At 41.8% G+C, this 19,376-nt stretch overlaps 1 protein-coding gene across 5 annotated transcripts in view; it reads left to right on the plus strand.

Annotated features, from left to right (window-relative positions):
* LOC109936872 (protein Shroom4-like) overlaps positions 1–19,376 on the plus strand; it is a 122,022-nt gene that overhangs the window by 85,081 nt on the left and 17,565 nt on the right. For 4 of the 5 annotated variants that reach the window (XM_048605298.1, XM_048605299.1, XM_048605300.1 and 1 more), the window contains exons 7-8: positions 30–644; positions 10,470–10,982. In XM_048605298.1, coding sequence (XP_048461255.1) covers positions 30–644; positions 10,470–10,982 — 1,128 coding nt within the window. The remainder of the gene's footprint in view (positions 1–29; positions 645–10,469; positions 10,983–19,376) is intronic. The other variant, XM_048605302.1, reaches the window with a different exon arrangement.

Raw genomic sequence — 19,376 nt, forward strand, 5'->3', positions numbered from 1 at the left:
TCCCAGCACGAGATGGCGGATTTGGAGAGGTACCAGTCCCGGAAACTAACACAACAGGAAAAGATAGCAGATGTAGATAATTACCAGACCTGGAAACCATCTCCAAATCAAGTACAAGAATTACCCAAATACCACCTTCGGAAGCTGTCTCTACATGAGTTACCAGATTTAGAAACCTACCAGACCCGGAAATTATCATTACACGATTTTCCAGATTTGGAAAAATACCAGTCCTGGAATCGGTCTCGAGATGAATTGCCAGATTTGGATAAATATTGGTCACGGAGGGGTTCTCATTGTGAATTAGATCCTGCATTGATTTCACATCCCACATCAATTAATTGGAAAAGGCCAGAACATATTTGTGACAGAGAGACATTGGGTTATTCAGATCTTTCTTCAAGACCTGGGTCTGCCATGGACAATACGACATTGTATTCTCATCCATCACAATTGGGTGCGGACTACATAACGAGTCTTGAGTACAGGTATCCAAGATCAGATTTCAATGATCCAAGATGCTTAGTGTCCGCCTCAGCTGTTCCAGTTCCAGGTGAACATTTGATCCCGTCCCTATATAGCTATAAGTCACAGAGGCCAATGATGAAATTGGTAACATCCCAGGAGAGTGATGCTGCATCAAGGTAATTGTATAAAAAGTAATTTGAACATTTCTGAGTCTCTGTTCAAAATTGGACTGGAAATTATGACTGCAAATCAGACTACAGTGGTTAATTTGTGCTCTAACGTTTTGCCTGGCAGAAGGATGAACTATATACTTGCAGGCAGGATATATAACATCACATTTCTGCTACTTCTGTTCCTAAATTGATCTGTCTGAACCTGGACTGATTTAGGTTCTGCTACTGATAGTAAATGTGAAGTGGACATTCACTAGACTATATATATCCACCATGTTCTGTTAACTTGACTTAATAATTAAAGCACAGTTCTTCACTGAGGCTTTTGCATGCAAGCTTGATTATCTATAAGTATAAAAGGGAGAAAAAGTAATTTTATTGAGAGTTTCTATTCCACTCAGAAGGCATCAGACCAATTCATGTCCAAAAACTTGCTTTGAAAACTCTGCTTGAGTTTTGACAGCTGTGAGGAATTGCATCACATCAACTGAAACAATTCACAACAATCTCAAACAGTTGACATCATTCTAAACAAAATTGCTCCTTGGGCTATACCCGATCTGTAGATCAGATTTTGTTAAAATTCAGCTATGACTTTTTCAATTTATGTTATTTACCAACTGATTGATATTCAGGGGCAAAAACAAAACTTCCACCCACCTTGAGTGGCAGAGATAATATACTAAGACAGCCTTACTATTCATTGCCTACCTTGGTTCAATGACAAGGACAAAACTTTGAAATTACTTTCTATATGATCACTGTGGCACATTTGTAATACTTATTACTACCATATTGCCCTTCAGAAGGAAAAGTATTTTTCTCTTGCCCTTGAAACCCAGAATTAAGTATGTCCCAGCTCCATTTGTCTTAAGGCTACATATTTAAAACTGAGTACATATTTATGTTAAAAGAAATTACATTCCTTTGAGAACCTGAAAGACGTGCAAACATAGAATTTGAATCATAGAATCCCTACAGTTTTGAAACAGGTCATTCGGCCCAACAAGTCCACTTAGACTCTCCGAAGATCATCCCATCGAGACTCGCCCTCCACCCTATTCCTGTAACCATGCATTTCCCATGGCTAATCCACCTAACCTACACAACCCTGGACACTATGGGCAATTTAGCATGGCCAATCCACCTAACCTACACGTCTTTGGATTGTGGGAGGAAACCCACGCAGACATGGGAAGAATGTGTAAACTCTACACAGACACCTGAGGCTGGAACTGAACCGAGGTCCCTGGCACTGTGAGGCAATAGCGTCAACCACTGAGCTACTGTGCTGCCCCGTTTGACTAGAAATGAAATTAGAGTGTCATCTTCCTTGTTTTTGATTTCTCAATTGGGTTAGGGCTTTGACGTTTGAGACAAGTTATCCATTTGGCCCAGCATGTTCATGTCAGTTAACAAAGATCTGACTAATCCCATTTCCAGCTCTTGGCCTGTAGCATTAGGGCTATGAATTTTTTGACTGATGTTATTTACCAGTTGATATGAGTAAATACTCCTAAATACTGGTTAAATGTTGAAAGAATTTCTGACTCCCTGCTCTTTCAGGCAATGAGTTCCAGACACTCACCACCTGTCAGGTGAAGACATTTCTCCTCAACTTTCCTACTTGCCTTCTACCTCTTACCTTAAGAGTCGTGCTGCTGGTTATTGACCCCTCTGCTAGTAGAAAATGTGTTTTTCCGTTCATCCTTTCTATAAACCAAGTAACTTTGTAATGTCTTGATCAAGCCCCTTATCAATCTTTGCAGCTTCAAGGAAAACAACCCCATCCCATCTAATCTTTTCTCAGACCCCCAAACTAGGCAGCATCTCCTTTACACTGTCTCTAGTGCAATCATATCACATCCTTCCTGCTGTGCGCTGACCAGAACTGCATGGAGTGCTTCAATTGTGGCCTAACCTGCATTTTACATGGTCCCAGGGTAATCTCCCTGCTCATCTATTCTGGGCCTTGGTTTAACAAAGGCAAATATCCTAAAAAAGAGATAGCAAGAACTACAGATGCTGGAGTCAGAGACAACACAGTGTGGAGCTGGAGGAACACAGCAGGCCAGACAGCATCAGAAGAACAGGAAAGTTGACGTGTCGGGTTGGGACACTTCTTCAGAAAATGTCAGCTTAACCACCTTTTCTACTTGCCCTGCTTCCTTCAGAAATCTGCAGTATGCACACCAAAGTTCCTGTTATCTTTGGTACTATCTAGGGTCTTGCCATTCATACTTAATGTCATGCCTTGTTAACTGTCCCAAAAGCATTACTTCTCACTTTTCCAGATTGAATTCCAATTGCTACTGCCCTGACCACCTGACCAGTTCATTAATATCCTCTTCACTTTTTACTACTCTACAAATTTGTGTGTCAACTGATAATTTCTTGTCATCTGTGACTGTCTTGTTCATACCCACTGCATTTAAGAACAAATCATCAATGTGCACTACAAATCGCAAGACCCCCATACAGAGTCCTGTGGAACCCCACTGGAAATAAATAAACCTCTACCATCACACTCTGCTTTTCTGCCTCTCAGCCAATTTGGATCCAATGTTCCGTATTGTTTTTGGTTCTTACTTTCTTGACCAGTCTGCCATGAGGGATCTGATCAAAGCTAAAGTCCATGTAATTCCTATGAAATACGTTACACTAATCAATACTCCTACATATCTCATTAAAAAGTTGTATCACATTTGTAAAACATGAGCTGTTCTCTTCTCTCAATCTCCTAGTTGCACATAAATTCAATCTCTCAGAATCCTTTCTAGTAACATTGCCTCTACTGAGGTTAGACTGAATAACCTGTAAAATCCTGGTCTGTCCCCTCTCTCCCTTTTTTTAATAAAATTTGCAGCCCTCCAGTCCTCTGGCACCTTGTCTGTGGCCAGAAAGGTTTTGGAAACTACTGCCAGGGCTCCCCGCTGCGCCTCGCCCTCTTTCTGCTTCTTGCTGTCTGTTCACCCAACCCCTGCAAATAGCCATCCCCAATGAGGGAGTGTCTTTCTCATGCCTGTCTGGTTCAAAGTGGTACCATGCTTGGCTGTGATACCCTCAACATTGGAATGGCCTCCATGCCATACCAGTATAATCTAGTGTATTATACTGCAATGCCAGTAACAATGTAGCAATAGTCCACCAAGGGCCAGCTTCAAGTGAGAAGAACTTTTTTTTTAAAAAAGTGTTCACACCAACAATAATGTTTCCCAGTTGAGGAGAGAATGCTGTCTATCAGAATATGGCAGTTTTTAGCAGTTGGCAATTTGCTTGGATCTGAACAATCATTGGCTGTGGAAGGACTTAGTATTTCAAAGACAACAGCTTTTGAAGTATAGCTATAACTGTGACCTCTGTAAGGAGGAAAAGTCCCATTGTGTGTTTGCAGTGAGCTGTTCGGTTCTCAGTCATTGCTTGTAAAATTTTAGCATTGTTTTAAAGAACGTGCACCTCATGAGGCACAATTAAGGGCTGTTTCGTACAGACAGTTCCTGATTTAGCACATTTGGTAATAAGTCAGGAGCCTCCTTATGATTAACATACTTAGTTTTTCCCTGTTCTAGAAGTTTCCTCTTCTCAAGGCAGTGGCTGCTGTCAGGGTGTGGTTTCGCAGGTGGCAGCTGCAATGTGGCACTTCACACAAATAGGCATTATTTATCTGTGTGCCTTGTGCAGAGTGCTGGCATGCTATTCAATCCTGGTTGATGTAATTGTTCAATTTAATTCTGTCCATATATACACTTTAAAGCAGGAGTCAGCAGTTAGGAGTGAACTCAGCCTGGTTATTTATCCATTGTACTTTTTTTCCCTTACTTCCATGAATTCTAAGGCCAATTGGCTGTGATTAGCTAAGAGCTTTATGGACAGTTTGGATCAATGCCCCACCACGTGCACTGACTTCGTTCCATGCAAGCAAGAGACCTGTGTTATATTGTTTCAATGATGCTGTGAAACAAGGCAGCATTTTAACAATTAGCTGTACAACATGTGACATCTAGAGTTCCAATTGATGTGGTAGTGCCATTCATGGGGTGTTGTTCTTGAATGTAGAGATTTCAGTCAGATACGGTGTCCTGCAGCTGATTCCATTTAATTACCGGCTTTGTGTTTGTGTCAAGGCATTCTCCTCTTCATACTGACAAAGAATGACTATTTAGACACATTTTCAGGGCACATCCAAGGAATAGAATGTTATCTGTCAGAGTGAAGGGGACAAGTTGGAAAATACTAACGATATTGCTGCCTATGATCAGCTATATAAAGGAAAAAACCAGAATGAAAATTCTCAGCTGGATTAATTCGTTGAGTTTTGTATTGGCCCAGAGGTGCACAAGGGGATCCTGCAGAATTCCCATCATTGCAGACTCCGAAGGAATTGCCTGGGAGCTTGAGTATTCTGCTGGGCAATTCCTGTATGCCTGGAATCCTCCAAAAGTTGCTATTTAAATCTGGAGAATTTAGAGGATTTTGATGAAATTAGATGAGTAGTTACTCAGGACAAGTTAGACTATTAAATACCTAGCAAATTATTCAACTAACTCCATACTTAGCTGTCATGCCCCCAACTATACCTTCTCCTGACCTGACACCCAACCACCCTTTACCTCACCACTGCACCTGATTCCGCTCCCAACCTTGCTGCACTTGGCACCTGATCCCCTTCCCCTTTCATGCCCAGGACCTGTATCACCTTGCTACACTCCATGTGCCACCTTCTCTTACTAAGTTCCATATCGAACACCTTTCACCCCCAACCCTTAACCAACCTCCATACCCTGCCCCTGTGACATGCACCCCCATTCCCTGCCTATTACTGAATCCACTGCACCACCCCTCACTCCCTTACACCCCTTCCCCAGCTCTAGATGGGTCTGACTCCCCTTCAACCCCAGCACATGTTCCACCTTCCTGCTCCATACCCAATGTCACTTTGCTCCGCCACTAGATATCCTCCCTATTTCCCCTACTCCACACCCAATCCCCTTTTATTCATCACCAGACCTGACATCCATTATTCCTTTTCCGGACCTGAACCACCCCCCCTCCAACATTGCCCCTGCCCTTTGGACTTGACCCCGCCTCCCCCTCAAATTGCACCTGACTCCCCTTGCCCTGCTGCTGGACATGCTTGCCCTTTACCCCAGCTCTGCACTCACCCACCACCTTACCCCACCACTGGACATGCTCTCTCTGCTTCGTGCCTGACCGTCCCAACTTGACCAGCTGACAAATCCAGACCCACCCGCCCACCACCACTGGATTCCAACACTCCGGACCTGACACCCATCCTCCTGGACTGGTTTACTCCCTCCTGCCGCAATCTACTCTAATCACTGCATTGCTTACCCAATCTCTCAGAAGTATTCTTACAGACACAAAATCAGGATGTGATAATTAATGAAGCTCTTCACTTCCAATTTTTAACTTTCACTGAGAATGTTAAGATTAATTGAGACAAGGGTTGTAATTGCAGCGGAAGCTAAAATATCATAAACAATAAAATTTGGAAAATGTGAAATTTCTTAAAATGCAGCAATTTGACATTCAAACAAACATTAAATTATTCTTTCGGTGACAGGGAGGTTGTTAACAGTTGTTTAAGGAATAAATAGTGAAGTTAGCATTGCAGTTTAAAACCTACTTACACCTAATTCAACAAGATTTAATGTTTTCCAAGGACATTTACAGTGAGACTGAATGTAAGAATGAGAGTTCTCCAGCTGTTAATTTTTATTTATTGCACTGTCTTTGGAGAAGCATGAAATCATTGATAGCACTTGATTTCTGCTTTATTCTGCGTGTGCACAGACTCCAGAAACTGCTGTTACATTGCAGAAAGTTCTGAACTCGCACACGTTGTGAAATGCCCCACAGCAAAAACAAAATGGCAGTGCCCAAATAAGCATAATAAGTATGAACAAACAGTACAGAATGATTTCAACGGTTGTACTGGCATGGATATTGCACATAAATGATTTACAACCATGTACTGAGTATCAGGAGAAGTTCTCATGATAGAATCTTTCATTAAGTTTAAAGAAGATAAAGTTCAATCTGGAAGTAGGGTCTTAAATGTAAACAAGGGCAATTATGAAGGTATGAGGAGGAAGTTAGCTGTGGTGGATTGGAAAAATGCATTCAAATGCTTGGAAGATAGGCAATGGCTAGTAATTAATGAATAAATGTTTGGCTTTCAGAAAAGTGTAATTCTTGCATAAATGGCCAAAGGAAAAAATGAGACACATAACTAATTAAAAATACTGCCAAATCAAGGAATAAGTTTTACAAATTTGCAAAAAAAAAAGTTGCAAGCCTGATGACTGGGAGAATTTTACAATTGAGCAAAGATGGACTTATGGAAAGAGAGGAAATAGAATATTAATGTAAAATTGTAAGGAATATAAAAACAGACTCTGAGAACATGTGGGCAGCATGGTGGCTCAGTGGTTAGCATTGCTGCCTCACAGCGCCAGGGACCTGGGTTCAGTTCCAGCCTCAGCTGCCTGTCTGTGTGGAGCTTGCACATTCTCCCCGGGTCAGTTTGGGTTTCCACTGGGTGCTCCGGTTTCCTCCCACAGTCCAAAGATGTGCAGGTTGTGTGGATTGGCTGTGCTAAATTACCCATTGTGTTCAGGGGCGTATAAATTAGGTGGATTAGACATGGGAAATGCAGGATTACAGGGATAGGATAGGGGGATGGGTCTGCGTGGGATGCTCTTTAGAGGGGCGGTGTTGACTTGTTGGGCCGAATGGATTATTTCCACACTAAGGATTCTGTGAACGTCTATAGGTGCATAAGGGGGAAAAGATGAGTAAAGAAAAATGTGAGTAAAGACAGAAAAGGCAGAAAGGGGACAATTTATAATAGGAATTAGAGAAATGGCAAAAATCCTGAACAATTACTTTGTATCCCCTTTCACAGAGGAAGAGACAAGGCTCCATGCAATAATTGAGATCCAATTGTCTAGTGAAAAAATGGAATTGAAAGAAATTGGGATTAGTTAAAAAGGTAGTATTGATAATAACAAGGAGACTGAAAGTTAAATCCCTGGGACCAAATGACCTTCATTTAGAGTGTTAAAAGAGATGGCTTCAGAGATAAGGGCTGCATTGGTGATTATCTTTTAAAACTCACTTAATTATGAAGTGGTGCCTGCAGATTGGAAGGTTACAAATGTTCCTTCAATGTTTCAGAATGGAAGAAGAGAAAAACGGGGACATACAGAACTGTAAGTCTGAAATCAGTGGGAAGAATAGTAGAATCTATTATAACACCTGTATTTACTTAAAATGTAATTTGATTGGACAGAGTTAAAATGGATTTATGATGGAAAAATCATGTTTGACTGTTGGGCCTTTTTTGAGGATATTACTAGCAGAGTCAATAAGGTACAACTATAATCTATCTTTATAGGAATAAAGTCCCATACAAGAAGTTAGTAAACAAAACTAAAATGCATGGGATTGGGGCAGTACGCTAGCATGGATTGAGGATTAGTTAATGCAGAGAGAGAGAGCGAGAGAGAGAATAGGAATAAATGAGACATTCTCAGGTTGGCAGATTGAGGTGACCAGTGGGGTACCATAAGGAATAGTGTGTGGGCACCAGATGTTCACAATCTATATCAATGATTTGGATGTGGGGCTCAATTATTATATTTCCAACTTTGCAGATGATGGAAAATGTGAGAGTACAAGTTGTGATAAGGATGCAAAGAGGCTTCAAGGGATTTAGACAGACTGAGTGGGAAAGAGCAGAGAGAATATAATGTGGATAAGTGAGAGGTTGTTTTGGAAAGTGGAATTAAGGCACAGAGTATTTCAATGGTGAGAGATTGGCAAGTGTTGATGTCCAAAGGGACAAAGGTGTCCTTGTTAATAAGCCACTAAAAGCCAGTATTCAAGTACAGTAGCTAATTTTGAAGGAAAATTGTATGTTAGTTTTTAATCACAAGAGGATTTGAGAACAGAAGTAAAAGAAGTCTTGCTTCATTTGTATAGAACACCGATAAGACTTCACCTGGAGTATTGGGTGGAGTTCTGGTCTGCTTGTCTGTTGAAGGAGTGCAGCACAGGTTCAACAGACTGATCTCTGCGATGGTGGGCCTGTCTTATAAAAAGAGCTTGAGAAGCCAGGGCCTGTATTCTCTGTTATTGATCTAGATGATCAGCCATGATCTAGAATTGTGGATCAGGCTCGAGAGCTCCTGTTCCCATATTCCTATGTCTCCTGTGCCCCAGTTGATTTCTGTTGCTATCTCAGTACATACAACTCTCAGGCACCGATACCCATACTGAGTCCCATGGTACAATGTGTGAGATAATATTAGCTAACTATTCTCCTCAGAGCAGATAAACTGAAGAAAGTGTCATGAGGATAATTAAAGATACACAGCAAGTGATTTTGATCTGGAATGCACTGTGAGCGAGGTTAGTGAAAGCAAAAGTAATAACCTTCAAAAGGCAATTTGTTTAAAAACTTGACAAATGAATATTTAAGCTATGGAGAAAGAGGAGTGAAATTCATTTGGTAACTCCTTCCAGGATCTGGTGCAAGCAGAATGGCCTTCTGTGCTATCCTTTGTGATATTTGCTGACTTCTTTGGGAAATATTCTGCTTGCCCCTACCTCTCCCCACCCTACAGAAAAGCTAAACAAAACCATCCAGTTTTGAGGAGATGGGAATTGGACTTTGCTCCTCAGTGATTTGAAGATTTCATCATTATTATTTCATTAGTATTATTTCCCACCTTTTAGTCCATTGGGTTGATAGAACAGCCTACCAGCTCCTAGCCTCTTCCACATGCCAACCATACCATGACATGTACAGCATAATTGATTGACTTGTCAATAGATTCAATTGCTTCTTTTTGTTTAAGTGGCCAACAGTCTGCCTATTTTATAGGGACTGAGCTTGTGGGTAGTGGGCTAGCCACTTGATTTATTTTACGTGCATTATTCCCTGGCTTCTTTTGAAAGGCTTGAGCTAGGGGCTGTAAAATCCAGCCCAGTGCTTCACTCAGCATCGACATCTTCCAACAATAGTTACCGAACTATGCTTAGGAGCAGGAATTCTTGCTGCACTTCTTCTCTCCCCATTCCAACCCCTTCTTTTCTGTCTCAAGCCTATGCTGTAGGTCATGGACATTGAACCAATTGTAGTACCTTAAAAATAACCTAGCTGAAATTCAGTCTATAATAAACCACACTTGATACCTTCCAGTTTAGTTCATTCACATCATTGAGGAGCCCCAAAATCCTGACTTTGAGTGTGAATTAGACAGAATGTGTTTGCTCTAACAGTCAATGAATCTCTCTGAGACTGGTGACGTTCCATTGGTGATTTTTGTGATCTCTAATGCATAGGGTTTAACCTGCCATATCTGTCAGGATCTGTTAATCTTTCAGTTGAATGCTAGCAATTTAGTTGAAGCATGCCATTCAGCAAGGAGATGCTGATGACTTAATGGTATTATTGCTAGACTATTAATCCAGAGACCCAGCTAATCTGCCATGGCAGTTGGTAGAATTTGAATTCAATAAAAATCTGTAATTAAGAGTTTAATAATAACCATGAAATCATTGCCAATCCACAGAAAAACCCATCTGGATCACTAATGCGCTTTTAGGGAAGGAAACTGACATCCTTACTTTGTCTGGACTACACGTGACTCCAGACCCACAGCAATGTGGTTGACACTTAATGGCAATTAGGTTTGGTTATAAATGCTGGCCTGGCCCGTGACACCCACGTCCCGTGAATAAATTTTAAAAAAGCCGTCACTAATATGTAGCATCATCTATTTATCTCTCTTTCCTTAGAACTCAAAAATTCATATCTCCAATGGGTGAGATGATATCCAGAGGCGGTAGAAACTGGCCCTTTAAAGGACTGTACTTCCCACACAACATGCCGTCTTCAAAGAATGAAATGGATCTGGGCTGTCAGAGATGTGGAGAGTCATACTTCGGTGTTGTCAACAGACAAGATGAGAGGTGGGAAGATTCTGAGATTTACATAAAACCTATCACCATACCGCTAAGCAACACCATTAAAAGTCCTTCTCAAGAACCCAGTGAGGGAATTGAGACTGTGAGATGCAGTTCAAGTGCTCAGAGCAGACCACCTGCCGAGCTAACTTCAGAGGAGCTGGTGCGGGATATTGCAGAAAAAGACCGATCTCTGGCAGACATTTTGGATCCAAACTCGAAGATGAAGAGTGCTGTAGGCTTGATGGGTGGAATCTTCCCAGAAAGCAAAGAGGAACTGTCACGGGCACGTGAGCACAAGAAACGGAATCGACCACAGCTGTGTCTGAATGTTGACCAGGAGAAGTAAGTCTGTTTTCTTGCAGCTTTTCACTTGTTATTTACCTTATTAAAATCCAGATCCAAGTCCTAATCAGTGCTGAGGTTGTTGTTCCCACTCTAGGCAGTAAAGAAGTGAGGAAAAAAAAACCCACACACGGTTTTCATTTCTGATTAATATCCAGTGAGCCAGATAAGTCAACCTGTGTTTATAGATGTTGGTTAAGAATACATTTGGGTTGGACTGTGATCCTTCTCCCATGATAAAATAAGCATGTGCCAAAGATCTAGCCACACTAGCAAGATACTAGAGAGATGTAAGCACCACACTTCAGCAAAAGGCTGGTAAAATTGATCTGGCAGTGTTGGTGTTCAGATGATGCATCCACTTTGCTTCTCTGTCATACTTGTGGTCTAATTTTGAACATAATTATGGGCGGCTTTTCAATGCAAATTTTATTTAAGTACAGATACATTCCACATGGTGTGTCTTTAATCCAGTCCCATATGCGGATTCTGGCTGCTACAAAATGATCCATACCATATGAATGGGTGACATATGGTTAAACAGATGGAAGCAGTTAACAATTAAACTTACAGTTTCTTGAACACTTGTATATCTGTTAACCACTGGAAGGGTTGACCTTTATTCTCAAAGAACATTACTCAAGTGAGTAATGAGAAGGGTCTGAAGAAGGGTCTAGGCCAGAAACGTCAGCCTTCCTGCTCCGATGATGCTGCTTGGCCTGCTGTGTTCATCCAGCTCTACACCTTGTTGTCTCAGATTCTCCAGCATCTGCAGTTCCTACTATCTCTGATTACTCAAGTGAGGGTAGGGCAGTGGATGTTGTCCATATGGACTTTAGTAAGGCCTTTGACAAGGTCCCACATGGCAGGCTAATAATGAAACATAGGTCGTATGGGATTCAGGGAGAGCAAGCTAATTGGATTCAAAATTGGCTCGATGGTAGGAAGATGGTGATGGTTGAAGGTTGTTTCTCAGACTGGAGGCTCGTGACCAGTGATCTGCCATGGGACAGGTGCTAGGACCTCTGTTATTTGTTATTTACATAAATGATCTGGATGTGAATATACAAGGCATGATTAGTAAGTTTGCGGATGATACAAAATTAGGAGGTATCATTGATAGCGAGGAAAGTTGTCAAAAATTACAGAAGGATCTTGATCAGATGGGGATTGGCAAATGCAATTCAGTACAGTTAAGTGTGAGGTGCTGCACTTTGGAAAGTTAACCAAGGTAGGACTTGTACAGTAAATGCTAATGTCCTGAGGAGTGTTGTGGAACACAGGGATCTAGGAGTACAAGTATATAGTTCGTTGAAAGCTGCGTCACAGGTGGACAGGGTGGTAAAGAAGGCATTTAGCATGCTGGCCTTCATCGGTCGAGGCACTGAGTATAGGAGTTGGGATGTTATGTTACAGTTGTATAAGTCGTTGGTGAGGCCACACTTGGAATATTGTGTACAGTTTTGGTCATCCTGTTATAGGAAAGACATAGTTAAACTGGAAAGTGTGCAAAGAAGATTTATGAGATGTTGCCAGGACTAGTAGGCCAGAGTTGTAGGGAGATGTTGGCCATGGTAGGAATTTATTCCTTGGAATGTAGGAGAATGAGGGGTGACCTTATTGAGGTGTACAAAATTATGAGGGGCATAGAAAAGATGAATGCATATAGTCTTTTTCCCAGGGATGGGGAATTGAAAACTAGAGGGCATAGATTTAAGGTAAGAGGGGATAGATTTAAGAAGGACCTGAGGGGCAACTTCTTCACACAGAGAGTGGTGCGTATATGGAATGGGCTGCCAGAGAAAGTGGTTGAGGCAGGTACAATAGCAACATTTAAAAAACATATGGATAGGTACCCGGGTGGGAAGGGTTTAGAGGGATGTGGACCAAATGCAGGCAATTGGAGCTAGCTGAGCAGGCACCATGGTCAACAGTTTGGGCCGTAGGCCCTGTTTCCATGCTGTATTACTCTATGACTCTTAAGTGCTCATCGTTCCCCACTGCTACCATTGCTTCCAGACACTGACTGGGTTGCACATTATCATTATATAAACTATATTGCTTTTCTTTCACTGGGTCAAAATCTTGGAACTTCCTTTCTAAAAGCACCATGGGTTATCTATATTATGTGGGCTGCAACAGTTTGTGAAAGCAACTCACAATGACCTTTTCAAGGACAATTAGGGATGGTTGACAAATGTTGGTCTAGAAAATGTGGTCACATCTGTAAAAGATTAAACAAAAATTTCCCACACTTATCATTAAGGAATGACCATAAATCACTTAACTTGACAAATAAATTGAAATCTGACCAGCTTACATTGTATCTCCAAAATTTGTGGTTACTTTGCTTCTTTGTCCAACAGTTCCAGTCAACAATGAGGTCTGAGGACATTTGCACTACTGAGATTAATCATATTTGCACTCCACAGGCTGCAATATTTATAAAAGGAACAGAAAACATAACCAGATTATGGTTAAGAGGAATTTGTCCTGTTTATTAGATTTAGTGCAGTGTAAGTGCTTAGAGCAGGGATGTTGATCTCCATTTGGCAACTGACTTTTGGTAAACAGCTTCTTTGGCAGGATGATTTGGAAATGAGTCCCGCTCCTAAATTTCAGTCAATGCCATTCGGAACCAATCGACAAGAGATGAATAAAAATTGGCTAGACTAGGTATTGACCTGATTTTCCATGTACTTCAGAAAAAATAACAGAGATCAAATAGTGATAACACCGTGTGGAGCTGGAGGAACACAGCAAGCCGGGTAGCATCGGGGAACAGGAAGGTTGCCGTTTCAGGTCGGGACCCTTCTTCAGGAATGGGCCCATTACACCTTCCTAACTTGTCTGGAAAAGTTACACGTTGAAATAAATAAGAATCAATTTGGCAAACCTTTCAACAATAATATCCTTGTTAGACCTCATCTGTCAACTCAAATCTCTAAAGTAGCAAATTTGATTCTGTCAGGAGACTGTGGGTTCACCCACTTCAAGGCTTGGACACAACTTTCTGGGCTGACACTCCAATCCAGCACTGAAGGAATTCAGTACTCATGGGGGTGCCATCTTTCAGAACAAAACAATAAACTAAGGCCCTGTTTGCTTCCTCAAATGAATCTATAACTCCCCTAGCACTATTTTGGAAGAAGAGCAAGGGAGATGCTCTGGTCAATAGTTCTCCCTCAAATAATACCACAGAAACCAGTTATCCAATAATTGTAATGCTGTTTGAGACCTCATTCTGTACAAACTGACTGGCCCATTTCCTACAACAGTGACTATTCTTCTAATGGACTTTTATTGGTTATGAAGTGTTTTGAGGCATCTAGTGGTCATGAAAGGTCCCAGACATAAATGCAAATCTTTTTTTCCTATGTATAATTTTTCAATTTGTGAGGCTCTGTGAATTTTTGGAATGCCTTTTATGAATTTGTAAAAAGATAGCCCAGGGATTCCTGCCTCACTACTGTTTTAACGCGGAGTCGCTTTATTTTTGAATAACTGTGAGAAGGCAAGTTCCGAACAAGGTTTGTATCTGTGTGTCTTAGCCACAGGCTGATTTGTTCTGAATAGCATCTTTCATCAGTGTGTTGGTGTCATTATGCATTATCCTTGCCAACTAGAGGACTATTCAAATGATTTAATTGTGCAGTGGCCTGGCACAATTCCTACTTTTGCAATCTAAAATACTAATGTAAAAGTCCAATCAAGATCTGTGCTGCTGATTTCCTATAAAATATTTGTACCTGAATGCCGCTTAGTAAGCTTGTCATGGGTTCACAAAGTATAGAAAAATAAAAGGCAAAGAATGCTGGCAATGTTTCCAGCACTGACTGGGGTTACACCGAGCTTAAAGGAAGATGATTTTTGGAGGTCAGTCATCTCAGTCCGAGGACATCACTTCAGGGATTCCTAAGAATAGTGTCTCCAGCCCAAACACCTTCAGCTTCTTCATCAATTCCCTATCATTGGCATCCTACCATTGCCTAGAAACAGAATTTGACCAGCCATATGAATACTGTGGCCACGAGAGTAGGTCAGAAGCTTGAAATTCTGCAGTGAGTAACAAACCTTCTGTCCGCCCAGAGCTCATCCACTATCTGCAAGGTACAAGCCAGATGTATGATGGAATACTCTTCATTTGCCTCAAACATTGACTTCATCCATGATAGATATACCATCGAGCACTTAAACATTCATCATTGAATCTTAGTAGCAGCAGTTTCTATCATATGCAGCAATTCACAAAGCTGCTTTCACTGCACCGTCCAGACGTAGGACCTCTACCAACTAGAAGGACAAGGACAGTAGATACATGGGAACACAACCTGAAAATTCCCCTCCAAGTTGTATGTCATTTTTACTTGGAAATATATCCACCATTACTCACTGACACTGAGTCACAATCCTGGAATTTCCTCTCTAATAACATTTTGGGTGTAGCACAGCAGATTAACTTTGGTATTTTAAGAAAAGGCTCATCATCACCTTCTTAAGGGCAGTTAGGGATAGGCAAAAATTGTTGATCTTGTAAGCAATTCTGAAATAATTTTTAAAATGAACAAGCTCTAAATTTCCCTTTCTATACCTCCACTGTGTCATTTTCCCCCTTTAAGGCAGTTCTTTAGACCTAACCCTTTGACTGAATCTTTGATCATCTGACCTTGTATCTTCTTGTGTGGCTCGGTGTTTTGGTCATTTTATAATGCTCCCACGAAGCACCTCGTGATGTTTAATTATCTTTAAAGGCACTATATCAATAGCTTCAACTTCAAGGTAATCAGAATAGAATGTTCCATTTCAAAGTCTTCTGTAGCGACCAGGGTTTCTACATGCAGCATCTCCATGATAATCCTTATCTGAATTACTTGCTGCCCTGTGCTGTATGCTTCACAGCTGCTTATATATAGCTTTATGAGACAATCCATTGGTTAGAATTTACAGTCTTCCTGAAGCTCCAGCCACAACTCTCAGTGCTTGAGGGGTTTGTTCCATGTAACTTAGCAGGCTCCTGTTCCTCAGATTATTTATGGAACTGGTGAATCTAAACTCCTCTTTCCAAGGAGGGTTGTGGATTCCAGCAAACTGCTACTTTTTTCCTTTCAATAGTTAGATTTGTGGTTCCCATGAATAACATGTTTGGAAAAGTAAAACTGAAAATAGTTGGAATACTCAGCAGGTCTAGCAGCGTCTGTGGAGAGGAGAACAATTAGAATTTAAGGACCGATTGCATCAGACCTTTTAGTTCTGATGAAAAGTCATGGAAGAGGTTGGTACATTACTTCAGTTTTCCTAATGAGGATTGTAAGAAACAAAGAAACATAGAAAATAGGTGCAGAAGTAAACCACTCGGCCCTTCAAGCCTGCAGCACCATCCAATGTGATCATGGCTGATCATGCATGTTCAGTATCCCACTCCCACTTTCTCTCCATACCCATTGATCCCTTTAGCTGCAAGGGCCACGTCCAGCTCCCTCTTGAATATATCTAAAGAACAGGCTCCAACAGCTTTCTGTAGAGAATACCACAGGTTTATAACTCTGACTGAAGAAATTAAGACCGTAAGACATAGGAGCAGAAATTAGGCCATTCGGCCTATCGTGTCTGCTCCGCCATTCAATCATGGCTGATAAGTTCCTCAACCCCATTCTCCCGCTTTCTCCCCATAACCCTTGATCCCCTTGATAATCAAGAACCTATCTATCTCAGTCTTAAATGTACTCAATGACCTGGCCTCCACAGCCTTCTGTGGCAGTGAACTCCATAGATTCACCACTCTCTGGTTGAAGAAGTTTCTCCTTACCTCCATTCTAAAAGGTCTTCCCTTACTCTAAGGCTGTGCCCTCGGATCCTAGACTCTCCTACCAATGAAGGCATCTTCCCAACATCCACTTTGTCCAGGCCATTCAGTATTTTGAAAGTTTCAATTAGATCCCTCCTCATCCTTCTAAACTCCAATGAGTATAGTCCCAGAGTCCTCAAATGTTCCTCATATGTTAAGCTTTCCATTCCTGGGACCATTCTTGTGAACCTTCTCTGAACCCGCTCCAGGGCTAGTACATCCTTCCTGAGATATGGGGCCCAAAACTGCACGCAATACTCCAAATGTGGCCTGACCAGCGCCTTATAAAGCCTCAGTAGTACATCCCTGCTTGTATCTTCAAGTGCTGTCAAAATAAATGCTAACATTGCATTTGCCTTCCGAACTACTGATTCAACCTGCAAGCTTACCTTGAGAGAATCCTGGACCAGAACTCCCAAGTCTTTTTGCACTTCAGACTTCTGAATTATCAACCCAATTAGAAAATAGTCCATGCTTTTGTTCTTCTTACTAAAGTGCGTGACCTCACACTTTCCAACGTTGTACTCCATCTACCACTTCTTTGCCCACTCTCCTAAACTGTCCAAATCCTTCTGCAGCCTCGCCACATCCTCAATACTACCTGTCCCTCTACCTATCATTGTACCATCTGCAAACTTAGCCAGAATGCCCTCAGTTCCTTCATCTAGATCCTTAATGTACAAAGTGAAAAGTTGTGGTTCCAACACTGACCCTTGCGGAACACCACGTGTCACTGGCTGCTGCCATCCTGAGAAAGACCCCTTTATCCCCACTCTCTGCTTTCTGCCAGACAGCCAATCTTCTATCCATGCTAGCACCCTGCCTCTAACACCATGGGCCCTTATCTTACTCAGCAGCCTCCTGTGTGGCACCTCATCAAAGGCCTTCTTGATGTCCAGGTAGATAACATCCAGTGGCTCTCCTTGGTCTATCCTGCTCGTTACTTCCTCAAACAATTCTAGCAGATTTGTCAGGCATGACCTCCCCTTGATGAAACCATGCTGACTTTGCCCTATTTTACGATACATTTCCAAATATTCAGAAATCTCATCCTTTACAATGGATTCCAAAATCTTGCCCACGACCGAGTTTAGGTTAATCGGCCTGTAATTTGCCGTCTTTTGCCTTACTCCCTTTTTAAACAGGGGCGTCACGTTAGCAATTTTCCAGTCCTCTGGGACCCTCCCTGACTCTAGTGATTCTTGAAAGGTCACCACTAACATTTCCACTATCTCCTTTAGAACTCTGGGGTGTAGTCCACTTGGTCCAGGTGATTTGTCCACCTTCAGGCCAATCAGTTTTACTAGCACCTTTTCCTTGGTGATGGCAACCATACTCAGCTCTGCCCCCTGACACACTCGAATTTTTGGGATATTAATCGTGTCTTCCACCGTGAAGACTGATGCGAAGTAATTATTCAGTTCCTCAGCCATTTCCTTGTTCCCCACTACTATCTCTCCACCGTCATTTTCCAGTGGTCCAATGTTCACTTTTGCCTCTCTTTTACCCTTTTTATACCTAAGGAAACTCTTACAGTCTTCATTTATATTACTGGCTGGCTTACCCTCATATTTAATCTTCTCCCTCCTTATTTCTTTTTTTGTTGCCCTCTGTTGGTCTTTGTAAGCTTCTCAGTTCTCTGGTGTCCCACTGCCCTTCGCCACATTATATGCTATCTCTTTTGTTTTTATGCTATCCCTGACTTCCTTAGTCAGCCATGGTTGCTTCCACATCATCTTCCTCATTTCAGTCCTGAATGGCTTACCCCTTATTCTTAGACTGTGATCCCTAGTTCTGGACTTCCCCAACATTGGGAACATCCTTCCTGCATCCAGCCTGTCTAGTACCAACAGGATTTTATATGTTTCTATGAGATCCCCTCTTTCTTTCAAATTCCAGCAAGTACAAGCCTAGTTGATCCAATCTTTCTTCCTATGTCAGACCTGGTATCCTGGGAATCAGTGTGGTAAACCTCAAGCAAGAATGTCCTTCGTCAGACCAGGAGAACAAAACTGCACACAATATTCAAGGTGTGGCCTCACCAAGGCCCTGTATAACTGCAGCAAGACATCCCTACTCCTATACTCAAATTCTCTCCCTGTGAAGGTCAACATGCCATTAGCTTTCCTCACTGCCTGCTGCACCTGCATGCCAATCTTCGGCGACTGTTCCACCGTGACACCCAGGTCTTGTTGCACCTCACCTTTTCCTAAACTGCCACCATTCAGATAATAATCTGCCTTCCGGTTTTTGCGACTGAAGTGGGTAAGCTCACATTTATCCACATTATATTGCATTTGACAAGTATTCGCCCACTCAGCCAGTCTGTTCAAGTCACCCTGCAGCCTCTTAGCATCCTGCTCACAGCACACACTGCCACCCAGCTTAGCGTCATCTGCAAATTTGGAGATATGGCATTCAATTCTTTGGTCCAAATCGCTAATGTATATTGTGAACAGCTGGGCTCAAGTTGTTGCATACATTGGAGAACAAATCTATGTTATGTTGCATGCTAGCTTTGAACAGCAGCTAATGCACAATCACTAGAT

Source organism: Rhincodon typus, chromosome 14 (assembly GCF_021869965.1).
Source record: "Rhincodon typus isolate 14 chromosome 14, sRhiTyp1.1, whole genome shotgun sequence".
Lineage (NCBI taxonomy): Eukaryota > Metazoa > Chordata > Chondrichthyes > Orectolobiformes > Rhincodontidae > Rhincodon > Rhincodon typus.